This window comes from Dendropsophus ebraccatus, chromosome 1 (assembly GCF_027789765.1).
Source record: "Dendropsophus ebraccatus isolate aDenEbr1 chromosome 1, aDenEbr1.pat, whole genome shotgun sequence".
Lineage (NCBI taxonomy): Eukaryota > Metazoa > Chordata > Amphibia > Anura > Hylidae > Dendropsophus > Dendropsophus ebraccatus.
Window position 1 is genome coordinate 160,146,496 of NC_091454.1, and position 23,487 is coordinate 160,169,982.

Genomic DNA, 23,487 nt, shown 5'->3' on the forward strand with positions numbered 1-23,487 from the left:
ACGCACCTTCATTCTCAGCACCCTGTGCACAATACGGGGATATCAGCAGGTTAGATGCTGCTGTGAATTCAGCGATAAAATGAGTAAGACAGTCATCTCTCATATGAAAGATATTTTTATGTAATATACTCAGGCCCGCTTCTGCCATGAGGCGGAATGAGCCTTCCGCCTCAGGCGGCAGATTTTGCGGTCCGGCAGGGGGGCGGCATTATGTCCCCCCTGCTGTAATTTTTGTTAAGTATCACTTAACAAAAATGACAGCGGCCGCTCACCTGTCCCGTCGCCCGCGCTCTCCACATCCCGTCAGGTCCCGCGACGTCACCCTGCAGCTGTCACGGACCTCCAGGCTGTGGTGAGTGCCCGGGGTCGGTGGGGGACGAGCTGGGGTGATCACCCCACTCACTCACCACAGCCTGGAGGTCCGTGACAGCTGCAGGGTGACGTTGCGGGACCAGACGGAATGTGGAGACAGCGGAGAGCGCGGGCCGGCTGCGGCGTGGGACAGGTGAACGGCTGGCTGGGGGGGGGGGGGAGGGGGGCGATGCCGGCCATCACTCAGGGAGGCCGCCTGAGGTTTGCCTCAGGCGGCAGAGACCCCAGAATCGGCCCTGAATATACTGATTACTCATATCCAAAAGCTCACTGATCTAGATCCATAAATTCACTTTGTTTGGAGCTTGTAAAAAGTTTTTATGAAATTGTGTCACTTTCACACCCCAGCATTTGGATCAGTATTTTACATTAGTACAACACAAACTGTTGTACTGTATTTAGATTTTGGACCTAGTTTTGGCTTAATAATACTGACCAAAATACCATTGTAAATAAACACAGGAGACAGCACTTTCAGTAGAAAAACACCAAACCTTGAAAGACACATTTTTTTAATCCACCCGTGCACAGAATAGTGTCTATGGCACGGGCGGAAATGCGCGCCTCCGCGTGCGGGGACGAGCGAGGGAATACGCCGCGGGTTATATGCGGCAATTCTGTAGTGTGCACGCACCCTAAGGCTAGGTTCACACTACGTAAGTTTCCAGCCGTAGCGCGCTCCGTGAATAAGCGGCCGTCGATTTACGTAGTTTGCGTACAATGGAAAGTATACGATCTACGGCTGCACAGTTCACACTACATACGAACTTACGCCCGGATCGTATGCGGCGCCGTAAAAAATGAACCATACCATTGTTTCGGGACGGAAATGCTGGAACTTAAGCCCGTAGCGTAACATGCGGTCCCGTACGGAGTGGTGATTTCTTCTTTTTTCCACTTTGATTTGCCGATTCAAAAGGTTTTGTGGGGTGTCCGGGGCTAGCCGAAGATATCCCAGTAAAATTACGTAGGTACTTACGTAGCCGGCCGCAACTTGCGTAAATTCCGGCCGGAGTTTTACATGTATATGTCCGGCCGCGAAAAATATGCGGCCGTACATATACGTAGTGTGAACATAGCCTAAGGGTCAGGTGATGGGTGTGATTATACAGTCAGGGGGTGGGTATTAGGGTGGGTAATATCTCTTTAACTACCTTTACAAACCTGTTTTCGTTCTTCATGCTCTAGGTAACATAACCTTGTACTTTTATTTCTACTCTATTGATTGATACTGACAGCAAAATGACTGTATACTGAATTCTGTCTACAAAGTTATTTCGTGCCAAGTGAAATGCTTGTGACTAGGCAGAAACAAGTAAACAGTATCTTTCATCAATGATGCCTTTTTATTAAAAAATATTTTTTTGGAAATGTAAACTTATAATTTGACTTCCGGATTGATAAACCAGGGCTTAATGTCTACACAATGTCCATTTAAACTTGAAGTGTAATCACGTTTTGTTAACTTTGGAGGAACTATGGCTGCTGTATGCCCCCACTACGCACTAGATAAAAAGCGCACAGTATATAACATAAGGTATCCATCTTCCCATGCATACAGTTTCTGATCTTTAGGGTTGTAGGATAGCATAGAAAGAACCGAGGTTGATGACCTAAGGTCAAAGCTAGCATCAACCTGCCTCTGTTTCAAGAGGTCAAATGCAAAGGTCACCCTTAAATCTTTAGTGTCTGTAACATAAAGAATTCCATATGCGATAAATGCATTCCCTGCTTTGGATTTGGGGTACGTTGTGTTGATGTGTTGGGTGACAGAGAAGGTTTTGTCATCCAAGTGAGCAACCATGATATTTTTATCTGCGTCAGAGGAGTAGATTATCCAGAGATCTTTCTCATCGGCTGCCAGTTTAAAGTAAGATTTGGAATTTGAGAAAAGGTAGCTGCGATTGTGATAAGCCGCATTGTCGATGCTGAGAGTCTGGAAGTCTTCTGAATCAAGTTCATACCTAAAAGATCAAAAACAAAAAAATAGTTGTGTTTATTTCCAGTGTCAGTGTAGACAGTAGTTACCACTGTTCACACCAAGTATAACATCTGCATAGAATGTGTATGTTATTTTTGTGTTTATGTGGGTTTCCTGCTTTATTCCAAAACCAATTCTCATCTGGTAACTGACTTCCTGTAAAAAAGGTACGAGTGCATGGGCATATCAATAAGGGTATAGAGGGAGCGGTTCTACCTGGGAACTGGTATCCAAAGGTCCCTCTGCATCAGACATCAGTATTACACATAGTGCCTGACAGGTGAAGAGCCCTGCTGAGCATTTGCCTCTTAACAGATTTAGGGCATCTTACTCCAATGTACGTTAAAGAAGTCCCACTGTAATAACGCCAGACAGGTGTGGGTGGGTGAGAAAATAATAAACAAGTGAACTCACCCATCGCCAAGCCAATCAGTGACTGGGGTGGCGGGACAGTTTGGGTGTAGGTTTTGCAACTCTGTTACATTGTAGTAAATGGAACTTAATTGAAAATCACACCTGAACAGGAGTCATGGTGTCTCTGACAGAAAGTGGCCATGTTTTTCTAACGCTAGATAACCCCTTTAAAAACGGCCATTATTTGGCCACAAATGATGGGCGCCTAAAAAAATTGGCCATCGATTTGGCAAAAAAGACATTGTGTGAACATAGTCTAAATCATCGGTAAAAAGAGAAATATTGTAATTTGTAATATTGTTATAAATCCCTACCTTACAATTTTATTTGATCCTCCCTTGTGGTAATACAGTGAATTATCATACACAAGATGCCCACATCCATGGTAGAACCAGCGCAGTTTTGTGGTCTTGTAATTATCACTCAGCAAGCCAGTTATATTCTCATATTCCTTTATGATTATTCCTGCGGGAGGAACAGCCGAATAACATAAGATTGCACACAAAGGGTAAAATGCATTATATACATAGCCCAGCCACCATTGCAACATACTAAATATGCATGTTTATTTATTTTTATTTTTTACTTTCGGGCTTTTTAATGAGAACTATAGATTTTGACAGAGCTGTAAAAAGCTCTTTCTTTACTGCACTAAAGCCTTATATAAAAAGATCAGGGCAACTTTTTAAATCTGATGAAAGGCCAATGTCAATGTACAATATAGGCATACAGTGATGTACGTATTGGGACACACATCTTCATCATTAAATTCAGGTGTTCCATTCAGTCGTATTGCCATAGGTATATAAAATTCAGCTCCTTCCAATGCAGTCTGCATTTGTAAAAGGTCTAAATGGCATAAGAATGTTACCTGCCTGACTGCATTGCGACTGCTAAAAAAGTTGATGGAATACCGCCATGGTCTAGGTCCCTTGGTTGCAGTGAAGGGAAATCCTAATGGACAATTGTATGCTTTCAGATATATAGTAAAAGTCATGTTCCATCATGACTGCCCGCCAGTGCACAAAGCAAGGTCCATGAAGAATTTAACTGCTCAGAACCCTGATCTCAACTAGAGATGATCGAACAGCGGAAAATCTTAGGTTCTATAGAACTCGAATCTTGTTGAACCTTCCGCATCCGAATTCAGCGGCTGTGAAGATGATCTTTTCTGCCATTCCGTGTCCAGGCCGGGTCACGGAACGGTCTGTGTCATACAAAGTGGGAACATGGCCTAAAACAGGGATGGAGACCCCAAATTGCAAGTCTGGACAGCAAAAGCCAAAGTTTTGGCTGCCCAGGCATGATGGGAATTGTAGTTTTTCAACAACTGCAGGGTCTTAGGTTCCCCCATCACTGCTTAAAAATCTCATAGAAAGTCTTCCCAGAAGAATGGAAGCTGTTATTACTAGAGATGAGCGAACCTTGTGCATGTTCGAGTCGATCCGAACCCGATCGTTCGACATTTGATTAGCGGGGGCTGCTGAAGTTGGATAAAGCCCTAAGGCTATGTGGAAAACATGGATATAGTCATTGACTGTATCCATGTTTTCCAGACAATCTTAGAGCTTTATCCAAGTTCAGCAGCCCCCGCTAATCAAATACCGAACGTTCGGGTTCGGATCGACTCAAACCCGAACCCGGTTCGCTCATCTTTAGTTATTACTGTTAAATTAAACCAGCTCCATATTAACTAATATGGATCGACAATAGGATATCCAAGAAGCTCCAGTAGGTGTAATGTGTAGGTGTCCCAATACTTTTGTCCATTTAGTATTTGTATATAGTATTGCAAACTTTTGATATGCCCTAGAGACAAGTTAAAAATTTTAGTTGGTGGGGCCTGAGTGTTCACACTCTGATTACTAGACAAGCAGCTGAGCATTTCTCTCCTAGCTCTCTAAGGGTGCATTTACACAGAGAGATTTATCTGACAGATTTTGAAAGCCAAAGCCAGGAATGGATTTGTAAAGAGGAGAAATCTCAGTCTTTCCATTATGACCTCTTCTCTGTTTATAGTTTGTTCCTGGCTTTGGCTTCATAAATCTGTCAGATAAATCTCTCTGTGTAAACACAACATAAGGGCCCTAATACACACTAATTTATCTGACAGATCATTGAAGCCAAAGCCAGACTATAAACAGAGAACAGGTCATAAAGGAAAGACTGAGATTTCTTCTCTTTTCATATCCATTCCTGGCTTTGGCTTCACAAATCTGTCAGATAAGGCTGGGTTCACACTACGTTTTTGCAATTGTTTTTTTTTTTTTTTTTTGCAAAAGATGGATAAAAAACGGATGCATGTGTGTGTATCCGTTTTGATCATTTTTTTCATTGACTTCCATTATAAAAAATAACAGTTCAAAACGCATTCGATTTTTTTAACGTACACAAAAACGTAGCTGACCTTACTTTTGTGTACGTTAAAAAAACTGATGCGTTTTGATCCATTTTTCTTTAATAATAGAAGCCAATGGAAAAACGGATCAAAACAGATGCGTACAAATGCATCCGTTTTTTCCATCCGTTTTTTTTTTTTTCAAAAATGGATGAAAAAAATGTATTGCAAAAACGTAGTGTGGACCCAGCCTTAATCTCTCTGTGTAATAGGGCCTTAAGACGGATGAGAGCATCTCAGTCACTTGGAACAGAGCCGTGCGAGGATGTTCTTAGAGCACACATTTACTTATCTAGTGATTAGTCAGGGTCTCAACTGGTTGAAACTGTCTCTACAACACATCACAAGTATTTTGAGATGACTGTGCCCATTTAAAGGTAGATTTCGAACGTCAAACAGTGCCATAATACTGCTGAATATTAGTCTGACTTCCCAACATCTTGTTATGAAGTTATAAACATATTTTCATCTTATGTACCTGAAAAATGTGCCACAATCCAGATTCTGTCATCGCTGCTCTGGTTTGAGAAATCTGTCATCCATGCTCCAAACGTTTCTTTTACTTTTGCAATTTGAATTGGATTCTCTATGGCCTTTATGGTGCAGTCTAGTTAAGAAACAGGTGTTATTAGATATGAGTAGGACACCAAGGGCTATGAATACCATCAGATTATTTACCATCTTTCTTTGAGACAATGCCATTGGTCTTCTCACCAGATTTACCAGCCATGGTGTCATCATTAGGGACGGCACAGTTCTCACCTTACAATTCAACATGAAATGAGATTAGCACATAATATGCTTTCACATATTAAGATTACTCATATATCTTTTTAGAAAAATAAGCCCAACCATAATATATTACACATAGAATAGGTTTTCACAGAAAATAGAAATAAATTTACATAGATAGCATAGCTATGCAGTGTTCTAATAGCCCAAAGTTGTCATGTGGCTTGGGAAATTTTTACATAAAGTCAGAAACTGTGTTTGGGTTTCTTGCATGTACTGATGCTTTATATGTCACACTGCTAAGCGTCATACACTAAGCTACAGTATATGGCCAATGCAAGGGTTAGCATAATTGTGTATTGGTCACATGCGAGGAAGTAAAGATTTGGTCACATGACTTTTCTACAGGCAGCTTTCGTGTGAAGGGAGCCCAGAATCTGTGCAAAAATACAGTCCATCCCCTCATCTCAGAGGGATAGACTTTTCCAGATTAGTCAGGAGAGTGAGAAAACATCTTAGCTGTCCAACCTTAGTGCTAGGCCTCACCCCAAGCCTAAGGGTTCTATTACATGGGGGCCCAATGAATACTGTAAAGGAGCTCTGATCTGCTAAATCGGCACTCTGGGCTGGTTTACTGGGCCTATTACACGGCCCGTTAATCATTTATCATGGGATGCATGGACATTGTTACAGCGGCCAGTGATTGGCTGAGCGGCTTGTTAGATGGGCCGCTGTGAAGCTGCAGCGTGCAGGATCGGGGAGGAAGCAGAGAGCAGGAGGAGCCCTGGAGCATGCATGGGTCATGTATACTGTTTGTAGAATCGTCAGCCGCTGGCCATTGACACGTAGCGCTTTGCAATCAGCGCCCAAAGATTTTTAGTCTGGGTCTACAGAAACGATCAGGCGATCGTTTCATCGGCTACTTGTTGTCTCGGGCGGTTCTTGGCCGAGTATCACTCCATGTAATAGGGCCCTTAGACACCAAGCCTTAGTTTTTTGTTTCCTGCAACCTGTAAAAGTGCTCTTTGCTGAAGGAAACTGTGACCACATCTTTACTGTCCACTGCAAGTCTTGAGCCTCAGAAGTCATTTTGTTTTCTGTATTGCTACACAGAGACTGTTCATTAAAGTTTACAGTTGTTTCACAGAATCCTAGTTTCAAAAGTCATTTGCCTGCACTTTGCATGGCTGAAACAGCTACTTGGCAGAGAGTTTGCATTGCACTAGGAGTATTGGGTTATCAATAGAGATGAGCGAATCTGGAGCATGCTCGAGTCGATCCGAACCCGATCGTTCGGCATTTGATTAGCGGTGGCTGCTAAAGTTGGATAAAGCCCTAAGGCTATGTGGAAAACATGGATATAGTCATTGGCTGTATCCATGTTTTCCAGACAACCTTAGAGCTTTATCCAAGTTCAGCAGCCACTGCTAATCAAATGCCGAACAATTGGGTTCGGATGGACTCGAACCCGAACCCGGTTCGCTCATCTCTAGTTATCAACACCACCCAAAGCCACATGACAAAGCTCTACTCTACACCACCTGCTGCACTCCCTATGCAAGTTTATTACAGATACACCTTATACAGGAATAATGTTACATAGGCCTTAGGCCCAGGCAAGCAGGCTCATGTGTAACTGAACTGATGATGCCAGAGGTTGTGGGCACCAAAAGGGAAGGGTGTGATTGCTGATAAACATGATAATACAGACTGCTTGAGGAGACTTCTGTTGCTTGGGCTGTGATGCCCCCACATCCGGGGGCAGCAGATGGAAGGGGTGCAATAACATACTTTTTGGAGTGTCTTGGAATAATGAAATACAGCCATGGCATTGTATTAGGGACACATAGAGACACATATCCTGGGCTTATCAGAAGCCCATAGAAGTATCTGCTAAGTGTTTTGTTGCTTTGGAATTAAGTATGTTTTTGTATATTTAGAGATTTTCACTAATTAATCACAAATGATAATATCTAGCTGACGGATACATGAGTGCAGCCCTCTTAACAACTAACGTATACATTAACATTGGGAGTAATCAAAAAGACGTTATCTCTCCCAGCGAAAGTGTCAAGGACTATGACAACAGCACAACTAAAGTCATCATGTATTTGGGTTTCGGTGAAAAAAAAATCACAAGTTGTCAAAATAAACGCATATTTTGTAGTAATGTTAACTCCATGTGTCTGGTGTATATTGTGTACACAACCAGCCAAATAAATAATAAAAATGCTTTCAATTATCGGAGTAAAGATTTATGAGAGAACCACATCTGCAGAGATATATGATGTACATTCATGTGTAAGAAGGGAACAACAAATATAATGGATAGGGAAATGGTTTTAATATAGCTAGATCTACATGCAATGTCCAAAACGTATTCCAGCGAGACAGCCGTCCTTAATAAAATCCACTTTTTATTTAGCTCGGACAAAGATAAAACATCCAACAGACGGATAGTGCAACGTGTTTCTACGTTAGTACGTCTTAATCACTGCATAGATCTACAGGCATCCCTGTGCTTAGAAACAATCCATATGCAGAACATTATGTGCACATTTGTCATCTGTGGGCTCACTCAATGTACATTAAAAAAATACATGCTTGTGGCTGTGAATCTATGTGAGATATTTATATCTTATGTAGAAGCTACGGAACTGATTTTTTTCAATGGCTTTTCACTATATGTTCTCACACAAATTCTGGATGGTGATTATTGATTATTTACTGCAATAAAATAATGCAATAACACAATGAAATGATACAACACTGCAATGAAATGATGAAATATTGCAATCATGGGTTCATCAAAAAAAAAAATCTTTAAAATCAAATATTGCCAGGAAGTGCTAGAAATTTGTCATTTACTTCTAATAATACATCTCAAGTCTTTCAGTCCTTATTAGCTGCTGTATGCCCTGCAGGAAGTGGTGTATTCTTTCCAGTCTGGAGAGCAGGAGAGGTTTTCTGGTTCAATGTTTTTATTAGGTTTTTAAGAACATATTACAAAAGAGAAAGTCTATAAGCACTGACTTTAGTGCCAAAAGTATAGTTAACATGTTTAGAAACAACAGTAGTAACATTAGTTATATTACATAAATATAAAATTGTGGTAACATACATTCAGCCTGGTAGAATTGCATTAGGTGTAGCACCTCCTGAGCAAATTAGTGTAAAGTATACTGGTTTGTCAGTAAAGATAATATACAAGGTAAAGAGAGAAAAATAATATATTGTAATATAATGTAAATTTCCTCAAAGCCCATATGTGAACTGCTCATTGTGTGTACAGTATGATGATTCTATCCATAAACCCCATTTGCGCATAAAAGATTGTGTGGGGCCAGCGCCAGATGCTAAAACCTTTTCAAAATAGAAAGATGAGTTAACTGCAAGTTTTCCAGTATCTGGCTAACACTATTTTTGCGTGTATGAATAGTAGACAAGCTAATGGTCTGATTGTGGGAGGAATAGAGTGGGTATCCAAGAAAAGAAGGATCATGTGGGGCCCCAGGGGCAGCTGTACCTATAGTACTCTATTAATGATATTAATACATGAGTCCCAATACTGTTTCACTACAGGGCACTGCCAAAGTAGATGGAAGAGCGTGCCATAGTGGCCACAGTTCCTCCAGCATTTGTCTGATGTTATTGGGTAGATATGTGCCAGTTTCGTGGGTGTGTAGTACCATTGCAAGATGGTTTTTATAGCAGATTCTATATGGGTGCTACATGTGAAGGTTTTATGTATAACAGAAAAGGCTGCTTGCCAATTTTTGCCACTAAATTGCCGGCCAGCGCCCGCTCCCAAGTACACAAGGGCGGCATTTTTGTAAAGGACGTCAGGTTATTTAGTTGCTCATGTATAGCACGCAGGCCTTTTTTGTTAGAACATAAGAATAAAAATACTGCTTTCTCCGCCCTTAATCCTGAAGGTCTCAGCTCTTGCAAAAAATGTCTTACTTGTAAAAAATTTTAAAAGTCTTCTTTTGGTATATTAAATTCATCCTGCAGACTTTGATAAGGGCGGAGAAGATCAGCCTCATAGAATGTTGCTGTAGTGGTTAGACCCTTAGCTTTTCATTCGGAAAGTGAAAGATTTGGTAATTTCGCTTCAATAAATGACAGAGGGATTACAGAGGGGTGGAGGTCCGTGTTGGAGTCCGAGGAAATGTGATAAATGTTGGAGAGACGCTAGTACTAAAGGGTTAGAACAGGCAAAGCGTAGTCCCTTCCAGAAAGGGAGGAACATAACATGGTTAAGGCTAAGTGGGGGTACTTCATTAGATTTGTATCCAAGGAGCGGATGAGTTTGCTTGCCACCATTTTCTAATTCCCGCTACCATAGAGGCAATATAATAACTTCAACTCCTCTAAGTTTGAACAAAGTTTTTGTGGCAACTCTTGATCTCTTATTTGCCCAAACAAAGGAATTAATAATTTTTGGGGCCTTAGTAAAAAAGCGGGCAGTTAGACCTATTGGGACAGTACGAAACACATATAGGAATCGGGACAATAGAAACATTTTACAGGAGGCCACCCTACCAATCCAGGAAATCTCTTATTTAGACAGTATCTGGGCTTCTTCAGCCACCTTTTTCAACAAAGGTTCATAGTTAGCTGCGTATAGTCTATCATGTGGGGCTGTCAGTGTGATTCCTAAGTAATCTATTCCCTCTGCTTTCCAGTCAAAGGAAAATTTCTCTTTTATGTTAGCATATACCTCCTGGGGTAAATTACATTGTAATGCCTGAGTTTTAGATGTATTGAGGTGATAGTATGATAGAATACCATATTTATCGATCAGGTCCATAACCGCTGGCAAAGACTCCGTTGGATTTGATAGTGTCAGTATGACATCATCTGCATAAAGAGTTATAGTATGCTTCTTATCACCGATAATGACCCCTGTAATATCTCTGTTGCTGCCTATGGCTTGGGCCAAAGGCTCCATAGAAAGTATAAAGATTAATGGAGACAGTGGGCCCCCCCCCCCTGCTTCCATTAGTTATTATTAGATCTTGGGATAAAGCTCCATTTATAAACACCTTTGCCAAAGGATTAGAGTATAATGCTGCTATGGCAGATATTATCTTGCCAGCAAATCCCATCTTTTTCAGTACCAAGAAGGCAAACGACCAGCGAAGCCGGTCGAATGCCTTCTCGGCATCAAGCGCCAATACCAAGACGGGGGCACCCCTCTGCTCCACTGTGTGCAAGATGTTCAGCAGCCTACGTGTATTGACAGATGCCTGATGGCCTGGGACAAAACCCGACTGATCCTTGCTTATCAGGCTAGGTAGCAGTGGAGCTTCTCGCTGTGCTATCAATCTGGCAAATAGCTTGATATCATTATTCAATAATGATATGGGCCTGAAATTCTGAGGATGGGTAGGGGGCTTCTCTGGTTTCGGGATTGTCACTATGTGTGCTTGCAAGTTTTCTTGTGGGAAATAACCCTTAGCGATGGCATGTTGGCAGAAATCTCGGATGGGAGAGGCTAGAATCAAATCAAAACGCTTATAGTATTCACTTGCTAAGCCATCTGAATACTATAAGTGTTTTGGTTTGATTCTAGCCTCTCCCATCCGAGATTTGCTGCCACCTCTGTCCATGTCAGGAACTGTCCAGAGCAGGAGAGGTTTTCTATGGGGATTTGTTACTGCTCTAGACAGTTCCTGACATGGACAGAGGTGGCAGCAGAGAGCATTGTGTCAGACTGGAAAGAATACATCACTTCCTGCAGGAAATACAGACGCTGTTCAGTACCGGAAAACTTAAGTTTTTTTTAATGGAAGTAAATTACAAATCTCTGGCACTTTATGATGCCAGTTAATGAGATTTTTTTTAACTACCATTTTAAATACATTGCATTTTCATTGTGTTACTGCATTTGTAAACACAGCCTTACTACATTTGTAAGTACTGAAGTATCTTGATTGATGCTAGTTGTTTGCACAGGACTTGGGGCTAAGTGCAGTGTACACTTACCTGTGCATTTTGTGCTGAACTCCTGTGCAGCTTCCTGAACTTTCACTTTCCTTCTGCCAGGAGGACCCATGGGGCCAGGAGGTCCAGGTGGACCCGGTGGTCCTGGTGGTCCCATTTCTCCCTTTAGACCTGCAACATTGTGTAAACATAATCGGAAAAATTAAAATTGTTCATCAGAAAACATTAATAAAAATTAAGGTATATAACATTTTACCTTCACTAAGGACATCATTGGATGTGTCACCTTTGTCCCCCTTCTCCCCCTTTTCACCCCTTTTTCCTGGCATGCCTTCCTTTCCCGGGGAGCCAATTTCACCAGGATCTCCTTTCTCTCCTTTTTCACCTTGTTCACCTTTCATTCCAGATTCACCTAATAAAACAAAAAATACATGTAGTGTTACACTAGTATATGATACTTCTGATATACTGCCTCTAGTTTGCATCAAACCTGTAGCTGTCTGCTGAGTTATAGGCATATTGTTTGCTGATTCCATAGTTATTAATGCACTCCACTGCCTTGGCATCATTTACTATATGTGTCATATAGAATGTGTCTGTGGCTGAATGTACAACAAATGATGTATTATGTGTCGGTCGCTGGACTGTGTAATGTAGGTAAGCTTTGTTATGAAATTTCATGGATATTGGGACATAGTGAAACTGATTGTCCTGGGACTTGTAAAGAATAAGCGACGGCCAGGCACAAAGTGAGGTCTTCCTGTGCACGGTTGAGCACACACCTGTGCAGGGTGTAGAAGATGCCTGCTTGAGAAATATTACATATTACCCTTTCCCTGTGCAAAATGTCCAGCATAAAAAGTGCATTGTGATATGGGGACCACTATCTGGGCCCTATTTGAGAAAGGTATATTTAAAAAGATATATTTAAAAGCTTAAAGTGACTGTACCACCAGGCCCAGGCTGAAGCACTGGAGGCGGGCCGACTCACCCTTAGTGGGAAGAAACCCCAGCCCCTCCATGACGTGACTCCATTAGAATTAATGGAACCCTATCATAGAGGGGCTGGGGTTTCCTCCCACTAAGGGTGGTCGGCCCGCCTCCAGTGCTTCAGCCTGGGCTTGGTGGTACAGTCACTTTAAAGCTGGACATGTGGACGGAATGCTGACCTTTCTGCTATGTGGCTGTGGCTGCAAATGTAGCAGGTTTGCCAAAGCAGACTTTTAGCAACCTTCAGAATAAGCCTAGATTCTACTGGTTCAGGTTTCTATATCTAATCAGGTTCATGGCAGTCAGCCTCTTAGTGCCCTCTGCAAAATGATTGACAGGAAAAGAGGCCAGAAGCCTCTTTTCCTGTCATTCAACCCTGCAGAGCGCAATGACAGGCAGACAGCTGTGACTAGTCACAGCCTAGATCACTAGTTCCCGGCTCTCGGCCTGTCTCACGTGCCGGAATAAAAGACTTAGGGGGAGATTTATCAAACATTGTGTAAAGTAAAACTGAACAGATGGTTTGGCCGTGTTTTGTTTTAGTATCTGGTTAGAATAAATAAAGAATCTAGATGGTACATTCACTTTAAGTATAGTATTATACAGTAACAATGTTATAGATATATTGCTACAACTATGGTTTTATTTGAACACAATAGTGGAGACACTTTACCCATTTTTCCTCTTTTTCCAGGAGCGCCAGGTTCCCCTTTTTGTCCTGGAAGACCATGAACCCCATCGGAGCCATTATATCCTGGCATCCCATCCTCTCCATCAAGTCCAGGGGGTCCTACAATGAACGTGTAGAATCAGCTATGAATAAAGTTATCACATAACAGCATAGTATCAAACCTAATGTCACATTTTCCTTAGCGGGATCCACCTACTGCTTCCCACACAGAAATATCACACTTTATAAATATGGCATTTGGTCTAAATGACAGCTCTTTCATTACATTTACAGCAGACATTTTGGTTTTGGAATGAGATGTTCATGATGCAAAAATGGATGTGATGTTCATGCGTCAAAAAATGTAATATGTGTAAAAAAAAGCTCCTGCCTATCTGTGATGTCTATCTGGCATGTATAGAGCCGGGACATCTGAACAGACTGACATTTAGTTTTTAGGCAATAGATTTAGTATAAGTTGTAAAGAATTGATACTGATACTGATTCTGAGCCTAAGGGCCCTATTACACCAACAGATTATATGACAGATTTTTTTGAGCCAAAGCCAGGAACAGACTATAAACAGGGATCAGGTAATAAGGGAAAGACTGAGATTTCTCCTCTTTCTAAATCCATTCCTGCTTTTGGCTTAAACAAATCTGTCAGATAATCTGTTGGTGTAATAGGGCCCTTAGAGACTTTGCTAAGAGAATCAGCGACAGAGAATCCTGAGAACATTCAGGATTACCTGACCCCTGGAGAGATGCAGTTTACCACCAGGGATCCACTATGAAGATGGCACCTGGCAGGACAGTCTCACACTGACAGCCATTTTGGTTGAGGATCGGAGCTTTGGGTGGCCCTCACATGTCCCATTTTTAATCCAGCACTGATTTACAGCTATCTGCACACCTGCGGCACCCATATGTAAACAATGTCTAGAGCAAGAAGCCTTAAGGCTTTATTCCACGGAACGATCATCGTTCATAAACTCGCTCCAACGACCGCTCGTTAACGATAATCGCTTTGTGGAATTGGTGTAAATGAGCGAACGACAAGAGCGAAATCGTTATACTGTGGTTCAAAATTGTTTTTCAGCATGTCGAAAAAAAGTCGTTGGTCTTTAAAAGATAATTCGCTAATCGGTTTGTAAAATTAGAAATCTTTCAGTCGTTTGTAAAAATTGTTTAAAAAAAGTAGGTGTGTCGTATGGTCATGATCACCCCGGCGAACGTTTTAAACGACCATGTAACGACTGCAAAATAATCGTTACACTACATATATCGTTCACGTTATGTGTTATCGTTCACAAAAAAAAAATCGTTTAGTGATCGTTAACGAACGGTCGTTGGAGCGAGTTTATGAACGATAATCGTTCCGTGGAATAGGGGTATTAGCTTCGTATATTGTATAGTTGGCACTCAAGGTTAGTGCAGCTCAGACCCTATTATTTTATTTCACTACAAAGAGTTTCAGCTCCATACATTGTTTACATATGGGTGCTGTGGCTTTACCGATCAACTACTTATTACCCATCCTGTAGATAGGCCATCAATCTATTTCCCCTGGAAAACCCCTTTAAAGGGATTCTATGGGAGGGCTCGCGTGCAATGTAAATTCTTTGAGCGGAGAACATAGGCGCGCGTGCGTCCTACCATAGATATGCCGTTTGAGGCAGGCGGGATTTTGCAGCGGAGAGTGCCTTACCACTTCTCCCTTCTCCCGCATGACCTCAGACATCACAGGGAGAACGGATTGTTCATAGAAAAGAAAGAGTAGGAAGAAGTGGTGAGGTGTGCCAAAGTGCTACACCACAACTCTTCTTTGACTCTTCTTTAAAGGACACATTACCCAAAAGTAACATGCTCTGTAAGGGACTGCCACTTACATACTATATCTTTAAATGCATTTAATGCAAAGAAAATTGTGCACATTCCAGCTGTATATATATATATATACTGTATAACATTTACTTACTTTAGTGCTTTACCATTGTCTGGTTTCGAAAAAGAACAAAGCTACAGGCAAAATTTGCTCAAAGTGTGCAACAACATCTTATCTACATATGGGCCAGATTCCAGATACAATTGCCAGGATTATTGCTTCTTTGATTGGCAGAGTGCTGTTGTGTTATCATGATAAAAAAAGAATAATTAAGAAGATAGGAAATTACGTACCTGGAGGCCCAGGCGGACCTGCAAATGAAATAAGTATAATTATTACAATTATTAAGATTTCATATCACTTTATGTAATACCTCTATAGGATTTTTAAACATACCCCTTTAACAGAATGCATTCAACATTATCATGTATTTGCTTAAAATCTCACATAAAAAAGATACTTGGGGTAAAATAAGACTTGGAAAAGTGCTGGTATTCTCTATAGACTTAACACTAACCAATCAATTTGTACTACACAATAGAAGGTTTTGTTAAAAAAGCCCCTTTAATCCTTCATACAAATTGTGTTGACACTATGTAAAAACAACCACCGTATTCCATAACAACGGTCATTGTTAACGGTGGCCGCAGAAAATCATTGACAGGTCTATTTCCTACGGCCACAGTTCAGTGAACAGCGACCACAGAAAACCGGCTGTTCTCACAGTGTAGAGTATAGCTCCCGGCCGTACTTTATACTGTAGTCAATGGTAAATTGGAGTGTCCGAACGTGCCTGCATTCCAATGAAAATCAAGTGATATTCATCCTGCCGATACTGCAGTATCAGTCGGGTAAACATATCAGACATCGCCCGTTGTTTGACATGGCCTACGAATGTATTTGTGAGTCTGGCATATGGTTATTATGTACTTTATTCTACAGAGTGACTGCCATATTACACTATATTACTGTCGTCACCAAAGCTTCTGGAATCTCACAGATGTACCTGTTCATGAGATCCGGGGATTTCAGGAGCTCTGGTGTTAATGCTTCCTGAGAGGAGACAACACATTTCCATAATGTGAGTATGCAGCCTGTACACTTGTCAGATACGCTACTGCATAATTAGGCGCATTTTACTTGGAGCCAAATGAGATGGGATATGCCAGAAGATGTACATTACATCCTGTATTACATGGATCTATGGACTATATACTGTAACGCTGCATTCTATTTTGAGGTCTGTCTAATAGTGACAATGGTTTAATGGGTCAGCTTCACTATACTTTATAAATCCATTTGCAAAATAAATGACTAGAAAAAGTAAAATTGGAACTTGAACTGACAAACATCTGCATTCGTATGGATTAATAAATATTTTTTTTGAAATATCAACCCTTGCACTCTGGAATCAAGGGCACTTTGAAATTAAATAACAATAATTAACCCCTTGGCACCATCTGATATGCAAGCATGGTGTTGTATCTATATACATAGAGGGGGTAGATAAGGGAGCATTGGCAGTAGGGACCAGCTGTATTTATGCACTGTTATGGCCCAGATCTGAGACAACTCTGATCTCATCAGTTTTACTGTTACACCATTTCATTTTTGTGCAAAAGTAGTAAAACATAAAGAAACTATATAGATTTGGTACTTTCAATTGTACCGATCTACAGAATATTCACAGAATTGGGGATACTGTATCTTGAGAACTGGAAACCAAGTCTCCCTAAGGGCCCCATTACACTAAAAGATGTCTGACATATTATCTGACAGATTTTTTTCAGCCAAAGTCAGGAATGGACTATACACAGAGAACAGGTCGTAAAGATAAGACTCTTTGGCTGAAAAAATCTGTCAGATAATGTGTCAGATATCTTTTGGTGTAATAGGGCCTTAAGACTATGTTCCCACAATGCCCTTTTTCGGCAAAATAACAGCCATTGTTTGATAATGACGGCTCTAAATAATGATTATTATCATTATTGATAGCCGTCATTGTAAAATAATTGCCTTTTTTTTAACGATTGTTATTTTGCATGTAGGAACACAGCCTAAAACAGCTAGATCACTGGATTAACTGAGTCCATTCTAACAGAAGACATATGGTGCGTTTACACGAAACGATTATCTTTCGAATTTTCACAATAACAATCGCATTAGAGCGATAATCGGCTCCTGTAAATACAGCGAACGATCAAGCGAGAAAGCGTTTATTGTGATCTTTCAACATGTTCTCAAATCATCATTGGTCGTTCACTAAAAATTTTCACATCGCTTTGTGTAAACGGTCTTTCAAAGATTCAATCTATGTGTGAGATGGGCTTAAGCGATCTTAAAAACGATCGCAATAATGAGTTTTCTAATGATTTTTCTAACGATTTATTTGTCTAAACGCTGATCGTTATAAAAACTAAATTGTTGCTTCAAAATCGTTAAACAATCGATTGGGCAAATTATCGCTCCGTGTAAACGTAGCATTAGGTGTTTTCACGGTTGTTGGAGGGCCCAGCAGTCAGACCATTAGTCATCAGATGGTTTTCTTATAAACATGTCTTCTAATAGCCACATTGATGGATAAAATAAAAACATAGCTCTTGGAAAGAAGTGATGCTGAAATATAAAAAGCTCTGTCTTCTTAATTAACAAAATAGAAGTATTCTTAAAGGAGTTGTCCAAGATTAGAAATAAAACACAGGTACTTTCTTGTAAAAATAACACCGCACATGTCCTCAGGCTGTGGGTGGTACTGCAATTCAGCTCTATTTGCGCCAATGAAACAGAGCTGCAAAATGACACCCAAGCTGAGGACAAGAGTGGTGCTGTTTCTGGAAGAAAGTGGCCATGTTTTTCTAAGCCTGGATACTGGATATCGCCCTTTAAAGGGCTACAAAAGAAAATATTGACATACCTGTTAGACAAATTCCTTTTGTACTGTTGCATAAACCAAGCATGACACGAACCTATATAACAATTAAAATGCTATTAATAGAACATAAGTACATAATGCCCCCAGGTAAGAGTGGACAGAACATAAGATAGAGGCAGCAGGATTGTAGCCATGAACCAATGCAAACTGCCTTTTAAATGGAAATTAAATGATCACTTACAATATTTGGTGGCGGCTGGCAGAACTAAGTTGGAGCCCATTCAAATATTTATTCTGGTTCACAACTAAATTCATTGGGCCCTTGTGAACAATGTTGGTGTCACAATGCCCATAGACTACTATTATTTTTTTGCCTCCAGTTTTATACTCAAGTACACATAGGTTTAGTAGTGTGATACCAAACCGTATGTAGAGTAGACAATATGAACCATTTAAAAAGCACCATCATATGGTTGTTTGAAAACAGTGGTTTTTGATAATGGCGGCGTTACTAAGGATCTTAATCATTATTAACGGCCGTTATGATCAAAAAATGGCCGTTTTTTTTCCCAACAAGAAAGACGTTATGGGAACGTAGCCTTTTACTGCATTCCCAATAATTTTTAATGGGAATATGCACCATAGTTCTCTCTTTGAATTGTGGTGCAATTGAAATAAGTGGCATGCCCAAGCACATCAGTCAGGAAAGCACTGGCCGCCAATTAGCCCCATGGGAGATGGGGGCTATTATGCATCCATTTTGCATTGCATTAAAAAAAGAGTCCTGTGAATGTAGAGCAAAAATAAGCATGCTACAAAATTAGTGTGCACCTAGTCTAGTAGCTTTGTCTATAGATCCAAAAACTGGAGTAGTACATAGTAAGCAAGTCACTAAAACCACATGATAACAGGCTGCAATAGTGAAGTGTCATTACCGTAGAGTCTCTGGGATGTAACAGTACTCCTTATTCTATCAATGAACCAGGAACACAATGTCATTGTAAATTATATTTGGTCAAACATTATTATCTGCTGTGATGTCATTCACTATAACATCTAGGGTGTTCAATGACTGTTATAGTATCTTATGCTATATAGGTCAGTATGTGTGACAAATAGTGTATTGAGAGATGTAAGCTAAAGATACAGTTGTCATAAAGATTAGTATTGGAATTAAAGGGTATTTTATGTTAATTGTACAATTTGTAAAAACGGTGACATTGTGGCAGACCCGTAATTGTCCACATTTACCACCCGACTATATGGATAATATAAATATGAGTAATAGAAAAACTATGATCTACATTTAAACCTCAAAGGAGAAACAGTCTAATGATTTGGTGATAGATGTATGGATACGTGTGCCAGATTACCGGGATCATGGAATATGTCATCATCATAAGCATGTCTTCATTCTCAGCTTGGATGGAGGATTCCTGTTGCCTGTGGTGATGGCTCCTTTTGTTTCGGGAGACCTGGGTTCTTGCTTCTTCTAGGTCTTTCTCCTTTATCTCTGACACTAACTGGTTCAGGTGAGAGGTCAGTAAATCCTCCTGGGATGGTCTTTGATAGGATTCCAGTTCTTTGACTCTAACAGCGAGGTCCTTCCATTGCAGTAGGATGAATAAGGTTCCACCTACATTGAGCACTGTGATAATGGCCAGCACAGCTATCACACCTCGGAGGGCTGCACTACATCTTCTGCTTTCAGAACAAGCCACCAAACTCACAACCCTTTCTGTCCCCATTCCAGTAGTGTTGGTAAGTAAGGGCACTCTACTTAGCCTCCTCTCCTTAAGAGTCTCCACAAGAGCAGTGTCTTCTTCTGGATAACAAAGCACTTTTTATGGGCTGGAGTCTGCTTAAATGCCTTGACTTGCCGTGGGCTGTTTAACAAAGATTATACTTTCAGATCCAAATTAATGATGTGGAAGTGATGGCAGAGGCGTGTGTCCTGGAGAGGCAAGGAGGGGCCCTAGAAGGGAATGGAGGGCGTCTTGGAAACAGCAGCCACTGTCTCAGCTTTTCTTATATAGAGAAACAGACAATTAGTAGAAGATGCCAGAAAACTTGACAGACATTGACATTGTATACAAATATCACAGACAACAAGCCTAATAGACACAAACATTAGCCCCGAGGAAAAGATCAGATCTCCGTAAAAGGCGTGAAATTGGAAAAAGCACATCCTAAAGAATAGTGCTTGTTATTGTATTAAAATAATAAAAAAAATCTGTATTCATGGTTCAGTACTATAAAATACACACTAAACAAGCTCATAAAATGTAATCTAAATTAACAGCCTGTAAATGTCGCAACACTAATAATGATAGGTACCCAAATGTATATGGATAACTTCATACGAACAAAAAAAAAAAAAGTCCCCAAAAAAGTACGGTTTCACCTCCTAGTGACTCCAGTTGGGAATGTTTAAAAAGCATATAGTTTTTAAGAAACAGCGCTGAAAAAGTGGCATGTTCTTTTCTCAGTGATTGTTTTTTTGAGAGCCACATGCTAAACATTCCCGATTGATTAGTTTTTTTGAGAACCACATGCAACGCATTCCTGATTGATTAGTTTTTTTGAGAGCCACATGCAAAGCATTCCTGATTGATTGGATTTTTGAGAGCCACATGCTAAACATTCCCAATTGATTGGTTTTTTGAGAGCCACATGCTAAACATTCCCGATTGATTTCCATGGTCGGTGGAAACCGCACTTCTTTTGGGCCTTTTTTGCCGTGTGACCATACCTATAGGGCCTGTCAGCTGACCACTTTTTCAGTAGCTTTTTGTTTGGCTAAATGAAAGAGGGTTGTGCTTGTTGGTCTTGTTAAGAGATGACGAACCTCAAGTATGCTTAGGTTTGTTCTAACCTGAGGGTGTAGCATTTGATTACCGGAGTCTGAAGAAGTTGGATGCGGCCTTAAAGAGGATGTACTACCAGGTACATCCTCTTTAATCTGACACAAGGATAGAACAGCGCTGTCACGGGCAAGCCGGTGCCGCGGTCCGTTTTTCGATCTGCGGCCCGGTTCCCATGTACGGCCCCGTTCTATCCACGGGTCCCGGGCCGGTGCTCAAGCACTGGAGGCAATTCCCTCCTCTGTACGACGCAGCTCCGTTAGAATCAATGGAGCCGCGTCATAGAGGAGAGGGAATTCCCTTTCCACTGGGTGCGGGCCGCCCGCCTCCAGTGCTTCAGCACCGGCCCGGGACTCGTGGTTCTATCCCTGTGTCAGATTAAAGAGGATGTACCTAGTGGTACATCCTCTTTAAGGCTGCCTAGAAACCATGGATACAGACATAGACTATGTTCACACAACCTATCTTTTGTATTAATCACGGCCGTTGTTGCAAATTGCAACAACGGTCGTGATTAATAGAAAAGATAGATTGCCACAGAAGTCAGTATACATTCTGGCCAGGATTCCAATAAACCGCATGGAAAACTGACATGTCAGTTTTGTGCGGCCGCTATTCATTGAATAGCGGCAGCACAGACATGTCAGTTTACACAATGGCTCCGGCTGCACTCTCCATTGTCTGCTATGGTGATTTGGGCACCCAATTCAGCAAAAATAAAGTTCATCCGGTCAGTACTACAGTACCGGCCAGCATGGACTTCACTGACACCGGCCGTTCTGTGACACGGCCAGGTCACAGAAAGGCCTGTGTCATACGCTGTGAGGGCTGCATCCAACTTCTTCAGCCAATGGTAATCAAATGCCACACACTCGGTTCACACATGTCTAATCCTATTCCATTGCTTGTAGGTGATGAGAATCTGAGACTTCCCTCCAGAATCCAAGTGCATTGTTAGCAAACAAAACAAAAATTAGCTCAAGGATTATGAAATATGATAGGAATGAGAAACAATAATAGTAATTTCTTTATTCACATAGAGCTGGAAAGAAGCAACAACCCAACCGTCCACCAGGCCCTTTAGTCACTAGGTGACAAACCTAGCACCATACTGAAGCACCCAGTTTGATTTATGCTGTGAATCTCCCTCTCTTCTGTGTTCATCATGTGGTTTGGATAACATAGAAGAACAATGTGAATCACTGTGTCCCTCGCACTGTCATCATGTCAGTGGAGACAAGAGGAGCTGGCCTAATGTTACTGCACCTCTGCTGTTTCATTGACAACATACAGGTGTCTGTAAAAGCAATAGGCTTTGTTGATGCTGGGACAAGGGATGCCATGTAGTCTCTCTGCCCTATAACCTGAATTGCTTAATACAGAGGATACATTTAAATAAAAGATGAGAAATAGGGAATAACAAATGATGCAAAAGGCAAATATATTTTTAATATAAAATGATATGCCTGAACTTCTTTAACTTGGCCTGGAAATGTATGCCCAGAGAATATAAGCTTTTGCAGTGTACAAAATAAGACATTTCAGGATCCTTATTCTCTAATGTGCGACTGCTGGACAACAACCATAATAATTGAAAGTCTTACATAATCCCATTCAACACACAGCTGGAGAAGGATCATAGGGTGACACTGGTAACAGCACTTGAATGGCCTTCTCAGATATGAAATGATGGTCTATAGCTACGAACCACATGATTTAATGCAGCTATTGCTGAATGACATTTGCCATTACATCTCTGGTACATCCACAGTACAGTTCTTAGCATAATTGGGGTTACTTTATAATGGTGCTGTTTGTATGACATTTGTTATGAACGCTGAAGAACTGGTAATATATTTAATACTATTTTGTTCAAAACTTGTCATTTCTCACAATATAAACTAGAGTATAGTCTGTGCATAGATCTACACAGATATTTTGTAGACAAAAATTTCCTTAGCTGCTCCTCCCTTCATAAAACTGTCAAGGCTAGTGATGTATGGAAAATAAAATCATGTTGGTAATTATAGCATGCAATTTATCTGTCTGCTCAGGGGCCCAGAGGAGAGGAGGGACCCACTCTGTCACAGGGCTCCTTCTCTATTTTCCACTGTTTGCTTTTTCTCTTCCTCCTCTTGCTTACACTCTTTTCTGGTGTCTAGCAGATGACAACGCATTTTCCAACCTAGCCTGTACAGTTGTTCCTCTTTAAAAAAAAAAAGACAATCACAAAGTTTACCTTTACTTTTTGTCTTGTTCACATACTGTGGGGCAGAAAATGTATAGTGGTAGGGCCCTATCCCATGGGGTTATTATCATCCAAACATGCCAAGAAAGTCCTGTGTAATAGGACCAGTGACG

General features: G+C 40.9%; 1 protein-coding gene across 1 annotated transcript; it reads right to left on the bottom strand.

Annotated features, from left to right (window-relative positions):
* Positions 1-1,719: 1,719 nt before the first annotated feature.
* GLDN (gliomedin) lies at positions 1,720-20,138 on the bottom strand. Its single transcript, XM_069956588.1, has 10 exons — positions 19,636-20,138; positions 18,305-18,356; positions 15,684-15,701; positions 13,510-13,626; positions 12,103-12,258; positions 11,889-12,017; positions 5,844-5,927; positions 5,644-5,772; positions 3,082-3,232; positions 1,720-2,336 (listed from the first exon to the last, which is right to left on the bottom strand). Exons 1-10 carry the CDS (start codon positions 20,008-20,010, stop codon positions 1,871-1,873), a joined length of 1,677 nt encoding a protein of 558 aa, XP_069812689.1. The 5' UTR covers positions 20,011-20,138; the 3' UTR covers positions 1,720-1,870.
* Between the last annotated feature and the right edge of the window lie 3,349 nt (positions 20,139-23,487).